The sequence below is a fragment of the Pseudophryne corroboree genome, chromosome 3 (genome assembly GCF_028390025.1).
Source record: "Pseudophryne corroboree isolate aPseCor3 chromosome 3, aPseCor3.hap2, whole genome shotgun sequence".
Lineage (NCBI taxonomy): Eukaryota > Metazoa > Chordata > Amphibia > Anura > Myobatrachidae > Pseudophryne > Pseudophryne corroboree.
The window spans coordinates 400,440,433-400,460,508 of NC_086446.1; the positions used below are offsets into that span (position 1 = coordinate 400,440,433).

Consider the following 20,076-nt stretch of genomic DNA (forward strand, 5'->3'; position numbering starts at 1 on the left):
GTTGTCTGCCTGAAAAACACTCCATATCTGTGCTCAGTGTGCTGCATATATCTGTGCTCACACTGCTTAATTGTGGGGACTGGGGAGCAGCTGTATTATATAGGAGGAGTACAGTGCAGAGTTTTGCTGACCAGTGACCACCAGTATACGTTGTCTGCCTGAAAAACACTCCATATCTGTGCTCAGTGTGCTCAATATATCTGTGCTCACACTGCTTAATTGTGGGGACTGAGGAGCAGCTGTATTATATAGGAGGAGTACAGTGCAGAGTTTTGCTGACCAGTGACCACCAGTATACGTTGTCTGCCTGAAAAACACTCCATATCTGTGCTCAGTGTGCTGCATATATCTGTGCTCACACTGCTTAATTGTGGGGACTGGGGAGCAGCTGTCGTATATAGGAGGAGTACAGTGCAGAGTTTTGCTGACCAGTGACCACCAGTATACGTTGTCTGCCTGAAAAACACTCCATATCTGTGCTCAGTGTGCTGCATATATCTGTGCTCACACTGCTTAATTGTGGGGACTGGGGAGCAGCTGTATTATATAGGAGGAGTACAGTGCAGAGTTTTGCTGACCAGTGACCACCAGTATACGTTGTCTGCCTGAAAAACACTCCATATCTGTGCTCAGTGTGCTGCATATATCTGTGCTCACACTGCTTAATTGTGGGGACTGGGGAGCAGCTGTCTTATATAGGAGGAGTACAGTGCAGAGTTTTGCTGACCAGTGACCACCAGTATACGTTGTCTGCCTGAAAAACACTCCATATCTGTGCTCAGTGTGCTGCATATATCTGTGCTCACACTGCTTAATTGTGGGGACTGGGGAGCAGCTGTATTATATAGGAGGAGCAACAAGGGAGAAAAAAGAGACTCTTTTGTGGGCGCACTCTTGTCTTAAATTAGCGTATGAAACGATAAGAACAATCTTCTAAAAATTAACTTTTATTAATACAATAGTAAAATATTCAGTGGTCAAAACAGCATCAAGATAATATTTAACAGCAATAATTGAGCTGATATTGGAAAGTATAATGCAGTACTACAGTAAATAGTAATTAAATGCCGAAAATCGCATAATAACATTCGCTGCCGATGTCCCAGGTATAGAAAAATGTATTAGCCCAATCAATAAACGTATCAAATAAGGCACATAAGTGCGCTAGCTAAATGCTAGTGTAATTGAAGTGCCTGATGATGTAATAAACCCAGCTATCGTAGGAAAAGACAGAAAAAGAAAAAAGGTGTAGGGAATGAGATAACAGTGTGAATCTGCTGTCAGTGTTAGACTCTGAGCGTTATAAGCCAATCTCTTCTCTACTAAACTGAGTATTCTTCAAGGGTCGCCCACTTGAGTGCTGGCCCAGCCCGACACTGATTAGCTTCCAAGATCGGACGGTTTTTGGGCGTTACCAGTGTGGTATGATAGTAGAGACAACAGGAGAATCCGATGCTACTGGAATCACTGATGAGAGTTCACGAACTACATAGTAATAAGGAGTGTCAGAGATAAGATGGATCTGCTGCCAGTGTTAGACAGGGATCGACCCTGAATCAGTGGTGAGAGTCCATGAAAAAATAGAAAAAGAAATGAAACAGACAAAAGCAAACGGGACTTCTAGGTGCCTAGTGGAAAAAAATCCCTCTAATCCAATAGCCGAAAAAGAAACTAATGTTAGAATGGTCCGAGACGATTCGTTCTGGGGCTAGATATAAAGTTCAGCAAATATTGAACATTCATCTGCGCCATACATTAACAAGGGAAAAATTTATCTAGGTAAAGCACTAGAATACAGTATACTAGAAGCCTATGATATTGTGTGCTGAGAGATTGCAACACTTATGATACTAGTGTTGCATAAGCTGTTAATATTTAAGCATTGTAGCAGATACAAAGAATGTCACTGGAGAACTGGTATCGAACAGATATGGATGAATAGGTAAATAAATATCTGATTGGTTAAATATATCCTAGATTCACAAGTGAACAAATAAACAGATGAATGTGCACAGACAACAGATTTCCTTATTATTGCAGTTGTAATAAGTTCATAAAGCACATATTATTAAATGTTAAATGCATGAACATGTATGAAAGAACAAGAGTTTTTTATGGAACGCTGACAAAACAGTTGCATAGGTGCTAATAATAAATGAAAAAGATTAAATTACAGTATAATAACTGGATCGGCAGTATGATAATGTGAAAGAACAAGGGGGGAGGGGGGTGGGGGGGGAGAGAAAATGGCAATGGGACACTGATATTACCGTGGCAAGGTGCGAGAGCTGCTGACCGGTAAAGGCGGTTTTAATTCCCGTCGTGACCCGTCCGTGGGTGCGGTGAAATTGTCTCGAGCACTGAGACACTGTCCATGCAGGGCCGTGCGTGGCCGCCCGGCATGGTGCAGGCACTGTGGAGCTTGTTAGCAGACGTCTGCAGTATTGTCCGTGAGCCCGGACGGGCGCCGGAGTCCCGTGAGGAAAGGAAGTCAGTCCAGGAAGAGGTCACCTGGAAACGGACCCGAAGAGGCGTCGGACAGCAATGGGTGTGTGACGCCGGGAGCGGAGAAGCTGGGTTTGAAGATATGTCGGGCAACGGAAAACCGAGGACGGCAGTCGAAAGTAGGAGAGGGAAGACGCGTTTCACCCGTGACCGGGCTTGATCACTTCCTGTCTCGGGCTATTGAACCCTGCTGATGTAAATACTGGCTGGGCTGACGGATGTCCAATCAAGGAGTTGATTGGACATCCGTCAGCCCAGCCAGTATTTATATCAGCAGGGTTCAATAGCCCGAGACAGGAAGTGATCAAGCCCGGTCACGGGTGAAACGCGTCTTCCCTCTCCTACTTTCGACTGCCGTCCTCGGTTTTCCGTTGCCCGACATATCTTCAAACCCAGCTTCTCCGCTCCCGGCGTCACACACCCATTGCTGTCCGACGCCTCTTCGGGTCCGTTTCCAGGTGACCTCTTCCTGGACTGACTTCCTTTCCTCACGGGACTCCGGCGCCCGTCCGGGCTCACGGACAATACTGCAGACGTCTGCTAACAAGCTCCACAGTGCCTGCACCTTGCCGGGCGGCCACGCATGGCCCTGCATGGACAGTGTCTCAGTGCTCGAGACAATTTCACCGCACCCACGGACGGGTCACGACGGGAATTAAAACCGCCTTTACCGGTCAGCAGCTCTCGCACCTTGCCACGGTAATATCAGTGTCCCATTGCCATTTTCTCTCCCCCCCACCCCCCTCCCCCCTTGTTCTTTCACATTATCATACTGCCGATCCAGTTATTATACTGTAATTTAATCTTTTTCATTTATTATTAGCACCTATGCAACTGTTTTGTCAGCGTTCCATAAAAAACTCTTGTTCTTTCATACATGTTCATGCATTTAACAATTAATAATATGTGCTTTATGTACTTATTACAACTGCAATAATAAGGAAATCTGTTGTCTGTGCACATTCATCTGTTTATTTGTTCACTTGTGAATCTAGGATATATTTAACCAATCAGATATTTATTTACCTATTCATCCATATCTGTTTGATACCAGTTCTCCAGTGACATTCTTTGTATCTGCTACAATGCTTAAATATTAACAGCTTATGCAACACTAGTATCATAAGTGTTGCAATCTCTCAGCACACAATATCATAGGCTTCTAGTATACTGTATTCTAGTGCTTTACCTAGATAAATTTTTCCCTTGTTAATGTATGGCGCAGATGAATGTTCAATATTTGCTGAACTTTATATCTAGCCCCAGAACGAATCGTCTCGGACCATTCTAACATTAGTTTCTTTTTCGGCTATTGGATTAGAGGGATTTTTTTCCACTAGGCACCTAGAAGTCCCGTTTGCTTTTGTCTGTTTCATTTCTTTTTCTATTTTTTCATGGACTCTCACCACTAATTCAGGGTCGATCCCTGTCTAACACTGGCAGCAGATCCATCTTATCTCTGACACTCCTTATTACTATGTAGTTCGTGAACTCTCATCAGTGATTCCAGTAGCATCGGATTCTCCTGTTGTCTCTACTATCATACCACACTGGTAACGCCCAAAAACCGTCCGATCTTGGAAGCTAATCAGTGTCGGGCTGGGCCAGTACTCAAGTGGGCGACCCTTGAAGAATACTCAGTTTAGTAGAGAAGAGATTGGCTTATAACGCTCAGAGTCTAACACTGACAGCAGATTCACACTGTTATCTCATTCCCTACACCTTTTTTCTTTTTCTGTCTTTTCCTACGATAGCTGGGTTTATTACATCATCAGGCACTTCAATTACACTAGCATTTAGCTAGCGCACTTATGTGCCTTATTTGATACGTTTATTGATTGGGCTAATACATTTTTCTATACCTGGGACATCGGCAGCGAATGTTATTATGCGATTTTCGGCATTTAATTACTATTTACTGTAGTACTGCATTATACTTTCCAATATCAGCTCAATTATTGCTGTTAAATATTATCTTGATGCTGTTTTGACCACTGAATATTTTACTATTGTATTAATAAAAGTTAATTTTTAGAAGATTGTTCTTATCGTTTCATACGCTAATTTAAGACAAGAGTGCGCCCACAAAAGAGTCTCTTTTTTCTCCCTTGTTGCTACTAGTTACTATTGACTCAGGGTGCACCACCAAATTAGAAATAAGAAATTAAGGTTTTTCTTTATATCAGTCTATTTTGGTTATTATATTTATTCGTTAAATTTGTAGACCAGTGCGGTATTTCCCCCCTAGACCCTTATATAGGAGAAGTACAGTGCAGAGTTTTGCTGACCAGTGACCACCAGTATACGTTGTCTGCCTGAAAAACACTCCATATCTGTGCTCAGTGTGCTGCATATATCTGTGCTCACACTGCTTTATTGTGGGCACTGGGGACCACCAGTATATTATATAGGAGGAGTACAGTGCAGAGTTTTGCTGACAGTGACCACCAGTATATATAGCAGTACGGTACGGAAGGCCACTGCTCTACCTACCTCTGTGTCGTCAAGTATACTATCCATCCATACCTGTGGTGCATTTCAGTTGTGCGCAGTATATATAGTAGTAGGCCATTGCTATTGACACTGGCATATAATTCCACACATTAAAAAATGGAGAACAAAAATGTTGAGGGTAAAATAGGGAAAGATCAACATCCACTTCCACCTCGTGCTGAAGCTGCTGCCACTAGTCATGGCCGAGATGATGAAATGCCATCAACGTCGTCTGCCAAGGCCGATGCCCAATGTCATAGTAGAGAGCATGTAAAATCCAAAAAACAAAAGTTTAGTAAAATGACCCAAAAATCAAAATTGAAAGCGTCTGATGAGAAGCGTAAACTTGCCAATATGCCATTTACGACACGGAGTGGCAAGGAACGGCTGAGGCCCTGGCCTATGTTCATGGCTAGTGGTTCAGATTCACATGAGGATGGAAGCACTCATCCTCTCGCTAGAAAAATGAAAAGACTTAAGCTGGCAAAAGCACAGCAAAGAACTGTGCGTTCTTCTAAATCACAAATCCCCAAGGAGAGTCCAATTGTGTCGGTTGCGATGCCTGACCTTCCCAACACTGGACGGGAAGAGCTTGCGCCTTCCACCATTTGCACGCCCCCTGCAAGTGCTGGAAGGAGCACCCGCTTTCCTGTTCCTGATAGTCAAATTGAAGATGTCACTGTTGAAGTACACCAGGATGAGGATATGGGTGTTGCTGGCGCTGGGGAGGAAATTGACAAGGAGGATTCTGATGGTAAGGTGGTTTGTTTAAGTCAGGCACCCGGGGAGACACCTGTTGTCCGTGGGACGAATATGGCCATTGACATGCCTGGTCAAAATACAAAAAAAATCACCTCTTCGGTGTGGAATTATTTCAACACAAATGCGGACAACAGGTGTCAAGCCGTGTGTTGCCTTTGTCAAGCTGTAATAAGTAGGGGTAAGGACGTTAACCACCTAGGAACATCCTCCCTTATACGTCACCTGGACCGCATTCATCAGAAGTCAGTGACAAGTTCAAAAACTTTGGATGACAGCGGAAGCAGTCCACAGACCACTAAATCCCTTCCTCTTGTAACCAAGCTCCTGCAAACCACACCACCAACTCCCTCAGTGTCAATTTCCACCTTACACAGGAAAGCCAATAGTCCTGCAGGCCATGTCACTGGCAAGTCTGACGAGTCCTCTCCTGCCTGGGATTCCTCCGATGCATCCTTGAGTGTAACGCCTACTGCTGCTGGCGCTGCTGTTGTTGCTGCTGGGAGTCGATCGTCATCCCAGAGGGGAAGTCGGAAGACCACTTGTACTACTTCCAGTAAGCAATTGACTGTCCAACAGTCCTTTGCGAGGAAGATGAAATATCACAGCAGTCATCCTGCTGCAAAGCGGATAACTGAGGTCTTGTCAGCCTGGGTGGTGAGAAACGTGGTTCCGGTATCCACCGTTAATTCAGAGGCAACTAGAGACTTGATTGAGGTACTGTGTCCCCGGTACCAAATACCATCTAGGTTCCATTTCTCTAGACAGGCGATACCGAAAATGTACACAGACCTCAGAAAAAGAGTCACCAGTGTCCTAAAAAATGCAGTTGTACCCAATGTCCACTTAACCACGGACATGTGGACAAGTGGAGCAGGGCAGACTCAGGACTATATGACTGTGACAGCCCACTGGGTAGATGTATTGCCTCCCGCAGCAAGAACAGCAGCGGCGGCACCAGTAGCAGCATCTCGCAAATGCCAACTCGTTCCTAGGCAGGCTACGCTTTGTATCACCGCTTTCCATAAGAGGCACACAGCTGACAACCTCTTACGGAAACTGAGGAACATCATCGCAGAATGGCTTACCCCAATTGGACTCTCCTGGGGATTTGTGACATCGGACAACGCCAGCAATATTGTGCGTGCATTATATCTGGGCAAATTCCAGCACGTCCCATGTTTTGCACATACATTGAATTTGGTGGTGCAGAATTATTTAAAAAACGACAGGGGCGTGCAAGAGATGCTGTCGGTGGCCCGAAGAATTGCGGGCCACTTTCGGCATTCAGCCACCGCGTGCCGAAGACTGGAGCACCACCAAACACTCCTGAACCTGCCCTGCCATCATCTGAAGCAAGAGGTGGTAACGAGGTGGAATTCAACCCTCTATATGCTTCAGAGGATGGAGGAGCCGCAAAAGGCCATTCAAGCCTATACATCTGCCCACGATATAGGCAAAGGAGGGGGAATGCACCTGACTCAAGCGCAGTGGAGAATGATTTCAACGTTGTGCAAGGTTCTGCAACCCTTTGAACTTGCCACACGTGAAGTCAGTTCAGACACTGCCAGCCTGAGTCAGGTCATTCCCCTCATCAGGCTTTTGCAGAAGAAGCTGTAGACATTGAAGGAGGAGCTAAAACAGAGCGATTCCGCTAGGCATGTGGGACTTGTGGATGGAGCCCTTAATTCGCTTAACCAGGATTCACGGGTGGTCAATCTGTTGAAATCAGAGCACTACATTTTGGCCACCGTGCTCGATCCTAGATTTAAAACCTACGTTGTATCTCTCTGCAGAGGTTCAAAGACCTGCTGGTGAGAAAATTGTCAAGTCAAGCAGAAGGTGACCCGTCAACAGCTCCTCCTTCACATTCTCCCACAACTGGGGGTGCGAGGAAAAGGCTAAGAATTCCGAGCCCACCCACTGGTGGTGATGCAGGGCAGTCTGGAGCGAGTGCTGACATCTGGTCCGGACTGAAGGACCTGCCAACGATTACTGACATGTCGTCTACTGTCACTGCATATGATTCTGTCACCATTGAAAGAATGGTGGAGGATTATATGAGTGACCGCATCCAAGTAGGCACGTCAGACAGTCCGTACGTATACTGGCAGGAAAAAGAGGCAATTTGGAGGCCCTTGCAGAAACTGTCTTTATTTTAACTAAGTTTCCCCCCCTCCAGTGTGTACTCCGGAAGAGTGTTTAGTGCAGCCGCTGACCTTGTCAGCAATCGGCGTACGAGGTTACTTCCAGAAAAGGTTACTCGCGGTCAACCGCTGACCGCAAAGTTCCCATCATTGGATACAATGGAGCGCCTATGCGCTACATTGTATCTTCACTGCACAGCCTCACTGACACTACAGGTGGTCACAGCCAATCAGGAGGGTGCCACGAAGTGGCGCTCCCTGATTGGCTGAAGGGACCCTCTTTGACAGAAGTTAGGGGGGTTCCGGCAGATGGGGAAAGGGGTCCCATGTGTAAAAAACATGGGTCCCCTTTCAGTGCGTGGTCAGGGTATGCGGTTTGTTTTTTTGCCAAGTACGTGGATTACAAACAAAGGACAGGACACACTGGATGTAGGAGAGTATAAGTTTATTTTCAGGTACCCTGTATTCGACGTGGAGACCTGGACAGAGTCGGCATCTGAACATAGGTAAGTATGTGTGTGTCGGAATGTATGTAATAAAGTTGTACTTTCAAGGTGTGTGTGTGTCCTGTTTTTATTGGGGTATTTTTTTTGCAGAAGAACTATAGGTACCAGCGGGCCCGTTTAACCTCCGCATGCTGGTACTTGTGGTTCTCCAAGTACCAGCTTGCGGGGGAGGCTTGCAGGGACTTACAGTTCTAGTGCAGAAAACAATATTCTTTTATTTTACACTTGGCTATCAGCCCCCCATCCGCAGCCCATGGATGGGGGGGACAGCCTCGGGCTTCACCCCTGGCCCTTGAGTGGCTGGAGGGGGGGGACCCCTTGCTTTAAGGGGTCCCCACTCCTCCAGGGTACCCCGGCCAGGGGTGACTAGTTAGTGATTTAATGCCAGGGCCGCAGGGACCAAGATAAAAGTGTCCCCCGGCTGTGGCATTATCTCTCTGACTAGTGGAGCCCAGTGCTGGTGTAAAAAATATGGGGGACCCCTACGCTTTTTGTCCCCCGTATTTTTTGCACCAGGACCAGGCGCAGAGCCCGGTGCAGGTTGATTAAATATGGGGGAACCCCAGTCATTTTTTTCCTCATATTTTTTCAACCAGGATCGGCTCAAAGAGCCCGAGGTTGGTTTTGCTTAGGAGGGGGGACCCCACGCATTTTTTTTAACGAATTTAAACTATTTTTATTTTTTTTAAAGATGCACAATGAAACCCTGCACGGATCTCACAGATCCGGCCGAGTTTCATTGTCTTAATGTCGGCAGTGTTTTTCTATTCACTCCCGTAAAACACTGCCAAAAAATCCGAATGACATCGACATCGGAAAACACGAAAATTTAAAATACGACAGCTTAGTAAATGAGTCGTAATAAATTCAAAAAGTTGCAAAATTACACATTCGATGTCATTCGTGTTTGAACTTTAAGCTCATTCTGAAAAATACAAATTTTAGTAAATATACCCCTATGTGTCCGATGGACTGATCAAAGTGTAAAAAAAAAATAGTAAAAAAACCTCCCCACATACTTACCAGTCCAGGGAGCCGGTGTCTGCTGCTCCGGTGAGCGCTGCTGGATGCCGGGTCCCCCACTGTGACACCGGTGTAGTAAAGTGACGCTGCAAAGCACTTTTCAGCACCGGGGGTCACCGCAGTGCACAGTGCCCGGCAGCCGAGCAGGAGCAGCGTGGACCGGCTCCCTGGACTGGTAAGTATATTATCCTGCGAGGAAGGGGGGTCCGCGGCGTGGAGGGATTAGTCGCGATGGGGGTTCAACCAGGCGGCGGCAATAGTGCCAATGTCGACGGGGGTGGCGCATGCGCAGCAAGACATCGGAATATTTTTTACGAAAAAAGAGCTCTGTCCCTGCATGTGATAATTGATACATCCCTGCGATGTAATCAATTATCGCAGTGCAAGTTTGGGCAAATTTATTACATGCCATCCGCATCCTTGGATGCGGATGGTAATAAATGTGCCCCATAAGCTGGGCAAGCTGAGTTCTGGCTGCAGAATAAATACTGTTCTATTAAATTCTTCACATACTGGAGAAAAATAAAATTTCTAACAATTTTAATTAGATTTCTAGCCCCTATCTGTCATGTGCACCAAACCACTTGATTGCCTCTTTTATCTCAGCATTACAGGGCAGAGCAGTCTGCACAAGAAAACTGTCTGTTCACCAATATGCATATTATGTGTTGGAAACAGAAACATACAGATTGCACCTTGTTTTCTTTTCTGTATTACGGGGGTTATTCAGGTTGCATCGCTAAGCGACGCGACTGCAATAACCTCATCCTCGGCGACAGTGCGCACGCACAAGTACCGTCCTGTGCCTGCGCGGCCGCCAAATGCATTCGGGTCGTAGTGGGTACGAACGCCTCTGTCTGATTGACAGGCAGAGGTATTCGTGGAGTGGACAGAGCTGGTGACGGAGCGTTGCGGGGGTGACGCACGGAAAACGGGGGCGGGGCAGCTGCATGATGTCACACGCTGCCGCTCCGATGGGAATAATGGTGGCTTACTGCCTGCATATGCAGCCTAGCTGCGGCTGCAGGGGGTCGCCCAAAACTGCTGCAACCACAATGTAAATTGCGGTCGCAGCTGGTGGCTGCCATTTAGCATACTGGACGGCATTGCCCAGCGATGGGTGGCCCCCAGCAGGCAAAAGAACAGATTGCAAATTCTGCTTTTTAGCAAAATTTGCAATCCATACTGAATAACCCCCTAAAAAAGTTTAATATTTGATAGTAAGGTGTTGGGAGCACAGTGTTTAACCATAGGTAGTGTAAGGGTCATTTATTAAGCGTTGTCTTTCAGTGACTTTTGTACTGTGCCATTTGAGGTGTCAATCATTTTCTTTTTCAACTGTTTTGAGGAGACACTTAATGATCTGCCTGCTAACATTGGGTATTTTAATTGGCGAATCTGGTTAGAGCAGATAGTAAGATACTGTAATTTCATTTATGTGCCTGGATCACACTTCACCAATATGTAAACATTTTAACTATGCATAAGAGCCAAATTTTCCTTACTCATTATACTGTAGGTATGCGCCAAAAGGCTAGGCCCCCGTGACTCGTAGCAAGCCCCCATGAGCTGTGACCATGCCTTCTTTTTATGCGGCACACTACAATGCCAGGGCTGCTAACCCTAGTCCGTCCCTGGGCCACACGCCTCTCTAATATTATTAAGGTAGTTTTGCATGGAGAGTAGGAAGCAATTACAACCTGAATGTGCTTCTGAAAATATGCGTGCAACAAAAATTGTATTGCCACCATATGTTCTGTCTTATGTATCTCAGGATATGTCTTACTCAGACTACTTAAGTTCCAGACCAATAACAATCATACAATTGTGAATAAATATGCCACAATCGTAGATCACTGGTTCCTAGCCAGGTGTACCTATACCTCTTGGGCATAGGCAAAACTGGGGGGTGGTCTGGGGGTGCACTGGACCACCCATTAGCCTGAAACACGAATTTATAAATTTAATTAGCGTCTGCCTGGGCAGGAATGCAGTTACTGATACTGACCGGGAAGACGATAGTCGCGTTATAGCTTCCCACCTCTGCCTCCAATTCCCCTGTGTTAACAGCCAATAGAATAGAATCATATTGTATGTGCGCATCTAGATGTAATGATGTCATGCCACACTCGCTCCCGCCCAAGCTCTTGGGGTATGACATTTTCAAGCTGACGCAGAAGTTGACTGGCTCACTGAGGTGTTCCCGGGATCCGCTGCCAGTCTGTGTATGCTGGGGCAATGTTTAGAGGCACCCAGCTCCCACAATTACAATCAACATTTCTGATGTCACAACGATACTGATTGTAGGTGCTAGTGCAGATAGCCGTTTTCTTCCAAACATTGACCCAGCATACACATGGACTGGCAGCAGATTCCGGCAACACCTTGATGAGTCAGTCCAACTCTGAACTGGGAGTACACGACATGGTGCCACACATGTTATTATACATTGTAATTTTTTTTGTACAGTTCATGTTCAATAACAACCTGGCATGTATGGGCAATATGGCAATTTTGCTCCAATTTATTTCTTCCACCTATTTATTAATGACCAGCTTTTGCAGTAACAGAATGGACAAACAACCCCATTAGCCCTGCAGTTTTTAGCTCATACTGCTAAGATAGAGAACATACAGACTCTAATGATGAGCAACAGAGGATGAGGAGAAAGACACAATGAAATGTTGGCAAGGGATGAGGAGAGTGACTTACTGTAAAAGCCATTCATCAAATTGCCAGCATGGGATGGAGAGATTGAGGGGTCTATTCATAAAAACAAAAATAATGAAAAATGAATTGATACTTATCACTATACATTGCATCGGTTAAATGCAATTTATAGCTGTTATAAGTAGCAATTCATATATACTCACCCTTCCGGTGAAGCGATGCAGTGTCCCGGGCTCCAGCAATGCTCTCTTCTCTGGCGGTCCCCCTCTGCAGTGCTTGGAGTCAACCGGAGGTTACTTCTGCGCATGCACCGACCTGCTGACCTCCCGGAAGGCCGCAGAGGGTAATGGAAGGTCAGGGGAGTGGAGCCAGCGCCAGGTGCGGAAAGAGAGCAGGGAAGCATTGAGCTTCCCTGCAGTTACAGCACCACCGTTCAGGTTGTGCCATCCTGAGATGGCGAACTAGAACTTCATGGAGAAGTGGAAAGCTGAGCTTTCCGCTCCTTCATGAATCACACTCACCATACTAAAGTATTATTATTATTATTATACTTTATTTATATGGCACCACAAGGGTTCCGCAGCGCCCAATTACAGAGTACATAAATAATCAAACAGGAAAACAGCAACTTACAGTTGATGACAGTATAGGACAAGTACAGGGTAAATACACATAGTTACATCAGCAGATGACACTGGAATAAGTATCAGGTGGCAGAAGACTGCTGGAGTTGATGCAGTTGAAGATTATTAAAGTAAGAAAGGATAAGCACATGAGGGAAGAGGGCCCTGCTCGTGAGAGCATACATTCTAAAGGGGAGGGGTAGAAAGACAGGGGTAACACAGATGGGGTACATGGAGAATGTAGAACAGAGGGTTAGGATGATGCGATTCAGCCGTGGAGCAGGGAGGCCACTGGAGAAATCAGGAACTTCTCCACGGTAATCTGCTCCATTAGTGGCTTGAAGCTGAGAAAAGCCCTGTATTTCTGCATTATGAATAGACCTCTGAGAAAGAGAAAGAAAAAGAGAGAGCCACAGAAAGCCAGTGGGGATAGATGGCGGGATGTATCATGCATTTCATACTGCATGCGAGTCATGCCAACACTTACCTCATGCAGAGCGTTGTTTATGAACTCAGAATGCATGAATAATTCATAATAATTATTTGCAGATAGGTGCCCATACGTTTCTATAGGCAACACCATATATAGATGGTGTAGCCTATCGGGTAAAAGCTCTGGAAACTTTTGTTTTCTGGGGATTGATAAATATGGGAATTGGAGCAAACCTCCAAAAAATGGTAGTTTGGACCACATTTTACCCTTAGTACATCCCGTCCAGAGAGAGAAAATTAAAAAAGCCCTAAGGGAATGTGGAGGAGACACATTGAAACATTCAGTTGGTGACTGAATGATGGACACATTGAAAAAGACAGCAGAGGACGAGGGGAGAGACGCACTGAAAAGTCAACGGAGAGCAAGGAGAGAGACACACTCAAAGCCAGCACTGAACAGTGCCAGACAACCATTGAAAAGGCAAAGAGGGGAGGTGAGGAGAGAGAGAGAGAGAGAGAGAGAGAGAGAGAGAGAGAGAGAGAGAGAGAGAAAATGAATCTAAATGTAAAAGAGTAAACCGCTGTTTTTTTAATTTGAAATCAACAAGAAATCAGAAATGCACTCTGACAGGTCCACACCTCCACTCCATCACATGACTATATATCCTGTTAGGATACCAAGGTCATGGTAGAAGATTTTGATGTGGTCTTTTAAGCTTTATAAATCCCATTTAAATAAATATACTGTCTTTTTTACAATTATACATTTATTTTCTGTGTCATAGTCTTAGTAGAAGGAAATGCAACAAAGACATTGTGAGGATCACTACAGAGAACCAGAAAATATACAAGAGGATTGAAGAAAGCAAACCAAGCTATGATCACAAGAAATGGGAAGATGAGTGGAAGGTGATTTCACTGCTGTGTTTTGAAATAATTGTTCTATTAATACCTACAGTATGAAAGGTTTTATTAATGATCATAGGACATAGTAAGAGTCGGTTGCAGAATTTATCAAATATATCTGCTGGCCTGAACCTGTCAGCAATCTTTCTGCAACTTTATTAGTATGCTGTATTTTTGTTAGATCACTTTGTTTTATGTCCAACAGCATTTATTTTTGTACATATTGTACTTCTCAGTAACCCCCCCCCCCCCCCCATCTTTGTAGTTTACCATAAAACGCAAACCCCCCACCAAATTTTAAATGATACAACCCAGTTCTTCTACAATGTATATCAAATCACACACACACACACACACACACACACACATACACACTTGTCCAATTTTTCAGTAGACCTCCAATTTGCGTCTGCGGAAACAATCTGCTGAAAAAATACATTTGGCTGTGGGGGAAGGGGAGTTTGTTAATGATTAATATGTGGTGGGAAAGAGAGGAATTTAATTCATAACAATCGTGAAGGTGGGAGGTGAAGAATTATTAACATCATGGGGGATGGGGACAGAGGATTTTAATTTTTAAACAAAAAAATAAATATGTGGAGTCTCAGCAAAAAAATCAATAACCAGCAACTGGACCCCTCAGCCTGATTTGGTAATTGAAATTTGGGGGGAAAACCAGTGTGTGGGTCCCCCTATTTTCCAACAACTAGCACCAGGCTGAACCAACCAGGGGCATAATGCCATAACACTGGGACACTCAGTGTTGGGTCCCCCTGCCATCATATTAACCAGGCCCAAAACTGGTCAGCCCAGGGATGGAATTCCTTGGAAAGTGGGTGCCCCAAAAAATAAATCTGGTTTCCCCCTCCTGAGCAACAACCAGATCTGGGCTGAAAACCCAGGACTATGCCCAGCATACCTGATGATGGTGGGTGTGGGATTTATGGTATGATAATATTGTTCTTCATGGGTGGCCTACAGGTCCCAGCAAAGCAGCCGCAACATGCTGGCCTTGGAGAACCACAAGTGCCAGCATGCCCAGACAATAATGGCCCACTGGCACCTGTAGTTTGCCTGTAAGGAAAATATTAACATAAGGACAAGAACCTAATGTGGCAATAATTTATTATACAGCACCTTCAACTGGGAGAGAAGGGGCCTGTGGCTTTTAAGCTATTTTGCTGGCCGCTACCTCCGCAGGGCTTGCTGTGGCGTCGTCCCCTTCTTACATCTTCATCTTTGGGGGTGGTGGTCTGTAAGCTCCTTTGCTTCCCCAGGGCTTGCGGTGGTATCCTTTTCTATCTTCACCTGGGGCAGTGGTAGCCTGAAAGTGCTTTTCGTGGCCGGCGTATCCCCACGGCTTGCTGCAGTGGCACCTTCTTTCATCTTCACTTGGGGTATGGGTCATTAGGTCGACAAGATTTAGGTCGACAATCATTAGGTCGACCATAATTGGTCAACATGCACTGGGTCGACAGGATGACTAGGTCGACATGGTCATTAGGTCGACAAGAACAAGGTCGACATGTAAAAAGGTCGACATGAGTTTTTTTTTACTTTTTATGGTGTCATTTATGGTGCCATTTTCTTCGTAAAGTGACGGGGAACCCCAATTAGTGCACTGTGTCCCCTCGCATGGCTCACCTCGCTCCACTGTCACTGCGCTCGTCACAGGTTACTGTTCCCAATTGTAGTCCACGTGGATCGTAAAAAGGATGAAAAAGTTTTAAAAAATTGAAAAAATGTTGACAAACTCATGTCGACCGTTTTCCATGTCGACCTAGTTCATGTCGACCTAATGATCATGTCGACTTAGTGCACGTCGACCAATAGTGTTCGACCTATTAGCTGTCGACCTAAGTCTTGTCGACCTAATGACCATAAGCATTCACTTGGGGGGTATTGATCTTTTAAGTTCTTTTTGCATGGCTGCCACTACCAGGGCTTCTCCAGTATCTTCAGTCTTCAGCAGCTCTTCTCAGCTCCTCCTCCACCATTGGACTGCCTGCCCCTGCCTCGTTCTGGCAAATCTTAGCCTGCACAAGATGGCAGGGCAATGACATTGCTTGCCTTGGCCAATTTTGAAGCAGGAAAAGCCACCACAGTACGTCTGCTTAATTCTGAATTAATGTTTGACAGGGATTAGATACTCCAGGATCCAGACCCACTGCAATAAACTGCCGCCATAACCACCACATCCTCCAGTTCCCGCAGCATCGGTGGACGTGCCAGTATCCCTCCAGATCCTGCACCACTGCCACGCTGACGGTGTGCAGAGCTGCCAGAACCAGAGTTTGGTTGCCAGCTCCGATGTCTGCAGCCTACACACTTGTAAACTGGTCGACTGGTCAGTAGTCAGGTCTCCTGGTTTTAAGCATGTTTAAAAACCAGGAGACCCAAAAGGCAACCAATGATCAGGTGAACGGGTTGGTCAGCGGAAGGTCCCAAAGAAGTGTGTTCCCAGCTTTAATGTATGAATTTGAATTTGATTGCAAAAAAAGAAAAGTAATGCTCTACATCTAAGCTGTGATTCCACGTTCTGCCAATGCTGACCTGGTGATCGTTGATTTGTCAGTAGGTCAGAAGAATCCTGTTAAAAATTGCTGACTCACCGATTACGATCATGTTTGGGTCGGAATTCGCAAAGTGAGTATTTTCAACAAGTTGGATTTTGCCGATCCCTCAACCCAGGCATGGGAAGACCTGGGAACTGCCTAGATACTTCCCTGGTTGGCTGATCAGATCAGTGGATCAGCACTGGCAGAACAGGGAATTGCAGCTTAGATGCATTATCCAAATCCATAAAGGAGATGCCGAAGAGGGAGAAGTTCTCCAGATTACTAAGGAAGAAAATATATTATATTGACCTTCCACTTTGGTTCAGATCCCCCTGTTGATAATACAGTGATCAATTGTCAATGTTCTTATTTCTACATTGCCTTAGGATGAACTACGTAATCTGCATGTGCTGTAAACTCATCAGTGTTAATTAACCATGTTGGGTCCATATTTCCCCTCTAATGAGCCTATTAATATATAACATGTACATATTTAAAACTATTAATACTGCAAACAGATCTTGTAGATTTTGAGTCTATTGGTCTGAGTTTAATGGTTCCTCGCACACCATCCAATATCCCTCTTTTTAATTATTTCAATGAAAATGTAACTGTAGTATGTAAAATAATCTAGTGTCACAAAAAGCATCTTCTTGCACACCTAGTCTAGCCCGGAAAGGTCAGCAATAAAAGCCACATACTGTATAAAGGCAATTTATTATCAATTATTAATTAAATATAAATACTCCAGTTTCTGTTTGGATCAATTTGTTTAAGGCCAATTAGACTTTCCTGGCCAGCTAGCTAAGACATCATCAATAATACTGTATGCCAGGTTCAATAGACTTTGAAGAAAAGCGAATGGACAACACATTCAGTCTGTGTGATATCTTGCTAAGAAGTGCATCCATATTCTTACACTTCACGATAAAATACCTAAAGCACATATTCATACTACAATGTAGCCGATGTATCTTTCACATTCATTGAACAACTTTAAAGCTAAATTGCATTTCTTAACTCTATTCACCCGGTCACTCATAGCTATAGATACATATCGAGGGTTATACAATTTCAGATTACACAGCGCAGAGTCCTCAGTCCACTTTTAAATAATGCCAGCCAATGCAAAAGTTCCCCCAGTCCAGTAGCGTGATTCATTCCCTTATCCACTCCCACTGTTCTCTTGCCAGCTGTACTTGCCATTAGTAGTAGCTGATAGCATTGTGTATTCCTTTGTTTCTTTGATATGAATTAATGAGAAGAAATCTGTTTTGCACTTCCCTTATTGGATGGGGAGACCCTGTTGAATAACTTATGGGCAGGACCGGCGACAGGTGGAGTCAAAGGGGACAATTGTACCGGGCCCCAAGGATCAGAGGGGTCCCAAGTATATGTTGATAAGTGCCCTGCAGGGATGTAAGCCATCTTGTCTAAATAGGGCGGCGAGCTGGAGGTGGTGTGGTTGCAGCCTCAGAGTGACAGGAGCCTCTCACACATAGTGACTGTGCGCCCGCTCTTCTGGGTCCTGCTCTGTTGCAGGCAGTTAAAGGACATGGCAGCAGCTCTGATGGCCAGGATTCCTGTGCCCCACACCGGCCTCCTCTGGTGTGGTCTGCTGTGCGGTGTTCGGGTCTGGGAAGTGCAGCACAGGTGAGTCCCTCTCCAGGGTAAGAGTGAATTGGTGAGGGGATACAGGGCTTTGGGATGGGCTTAGGGAGCCGGGAATGCAGCATGGAGTCATTGGGGAGAGACAGACTGTGGGGTGTGTGAGATAAAGGAGAGAGGGAGATGCATAATATATATAGAGATATCACTGTACGGGGCCCCAAGATTTCTGTTGCCGGCCCTGCGTATGGGGGTTGGAAAGACCACGGAATTCAAAGGGATGTTAACTAGATTCAATGAGGCAAATGTATTAAGCCTGGAGAAGGGATAAAGAAGTGATAAAGCAGTGATGATAAGTTGAAGGTGATAACGCACCAGCCAGTCAGAACCTAACTGTCATTTTTCAAATCTGTAATGATTGGCTGGCGTGTTATCACCTTGCGCTTATCACTGCTTTATTACTTCTTTATCCCTTCTCCAGGCTAATACATCTGCCCTACTGTTTTCACTACAGTCCACTATGGGGGTAATTCCAAGTTGATCGCAGCAGGAAATTTTTTAGCAGTTGGGCAAAACCATGTGCACTGCAGGGGGGGCAGCTATAACATGTGCAGAGAGAGATAGATTTGGGTGTGGTGAGTTCAATCTGCAATCTAAAATGCAGTGTAAAAATAAAGCAGCCAGTATTTACCCTGCACAGAAACAAAATAACCCACCCAAATCTAACTCTCTCTGCAAATGTTATATCTGCCCCCCCCCCCCCCCCCCCCTGCAGTGCACATGGTTTTGCCCAATTGCTAACAAATTTGCTGCTGTGATCAACTCTGAATTACCCCCTTATTCAGAGGTGGTCACTAAGCAGTAACAGCCACTACTGCAAAAGTATGTTAATGCTGCAGTTGATGGGCTGTCTATTGAGCAACCATACAGAATGTCGGATGGTGATTGGCTGCCGGTGTCAGTGGAACTGCGTCTTCCTATTTCCCGACTATCCATTTTTACATAGGTTTAAAAAAATACATATGCTGTAATTTACCTATAGCATACTAAACATATTACCAACATGTGGTTTTGCCCAACTGCTAAAAAATTTCCTGTTGCGATCAACTTGGAATTACCCCCTATATGCAAGTACAGGAATGGGAGCTGCTCTTTCTAAAAGTGGCAGTTCTTTTTAGAGTTATTTATTTCTATTTTCTTAAATCTAGAACATATAGAAAAGCTATGTTAAATCATAATTCTAAGCCAAATTTATCTTTACAAATGTACCTTATGCATATATAAATTAAAATGATTCAATGCCATTCCCATTATATGTTTGATTGTAATTTCTGTTTCCACCTGTCGTGTAGCTTTTAACTATATAATATTCTGTTTTTTATGTATAGGATAGAAGAATGAGATGAAAACCATCTCTTAGACCGCGGTGACTTCCAGGAACCTTGACTTTCCTCTTTATCCTTAGCAGCAAGGTTAAATAAAAATAGGTGCATTGTGAAATAAACCATGTTTTCTCCTTCTTTTCCTAAAGTCTTTTACAGATTTAAACACACTTAGCTTAATGCCGTCCTGTAGTATAGTATTATTGAAATCAGTATAACATAATATATTAGATACTATATAAAAGCATGTACTGCATTATAGCCATTCTAGAAATACTTTATTTGCATTTTTATGTACCGTATATACTCGAGTATAAGCCGACTTTTTCAGCACTTTTTTTTGTGCTGAAACAGCTTCGCTGTTCCGTGCATCGTTATCGGCCCCCGCCGTCAGCTGTGAATGCGGCTTAATTTGGATGTATCATCCAAAACTGTATATACTAGTGATGTGCACCGGAAATTTT

General features: G+C 44.7%; 1 protein-coding gene across 3 annotated transcripts in view; it reads left to right on the forward strand.

Moving 5' to 3' along the window:
• CFAP97D1 (CFAP97 domain containing 1) overlaps positions 1-19,734 on the forward strand; it is a 146,675-nt gene extending 126,941 nt beyond the window's left edge. For all 3 annotated transcript variants that reach the window (XM_063963571.1, XM_063963572.1, XM_063963570.1), the window contains 2 exons: positions 13,944-14,067; positions 19,619-19,734. In XM_063963571.1, the coding sequence (XP_063819641.1) occupies positions 13,944-14,067; positions 19,619-19,636 (142 nt within the window). In that variant the 3' untranslated portion in view covers positions 19,637-19,734. The remainder of the gene's footprint in view (positions 1-13,943; positions 14,068-19,618) is intronic.
• Positions 19,735-20,076: the final 342 nt, after the last annotated feature.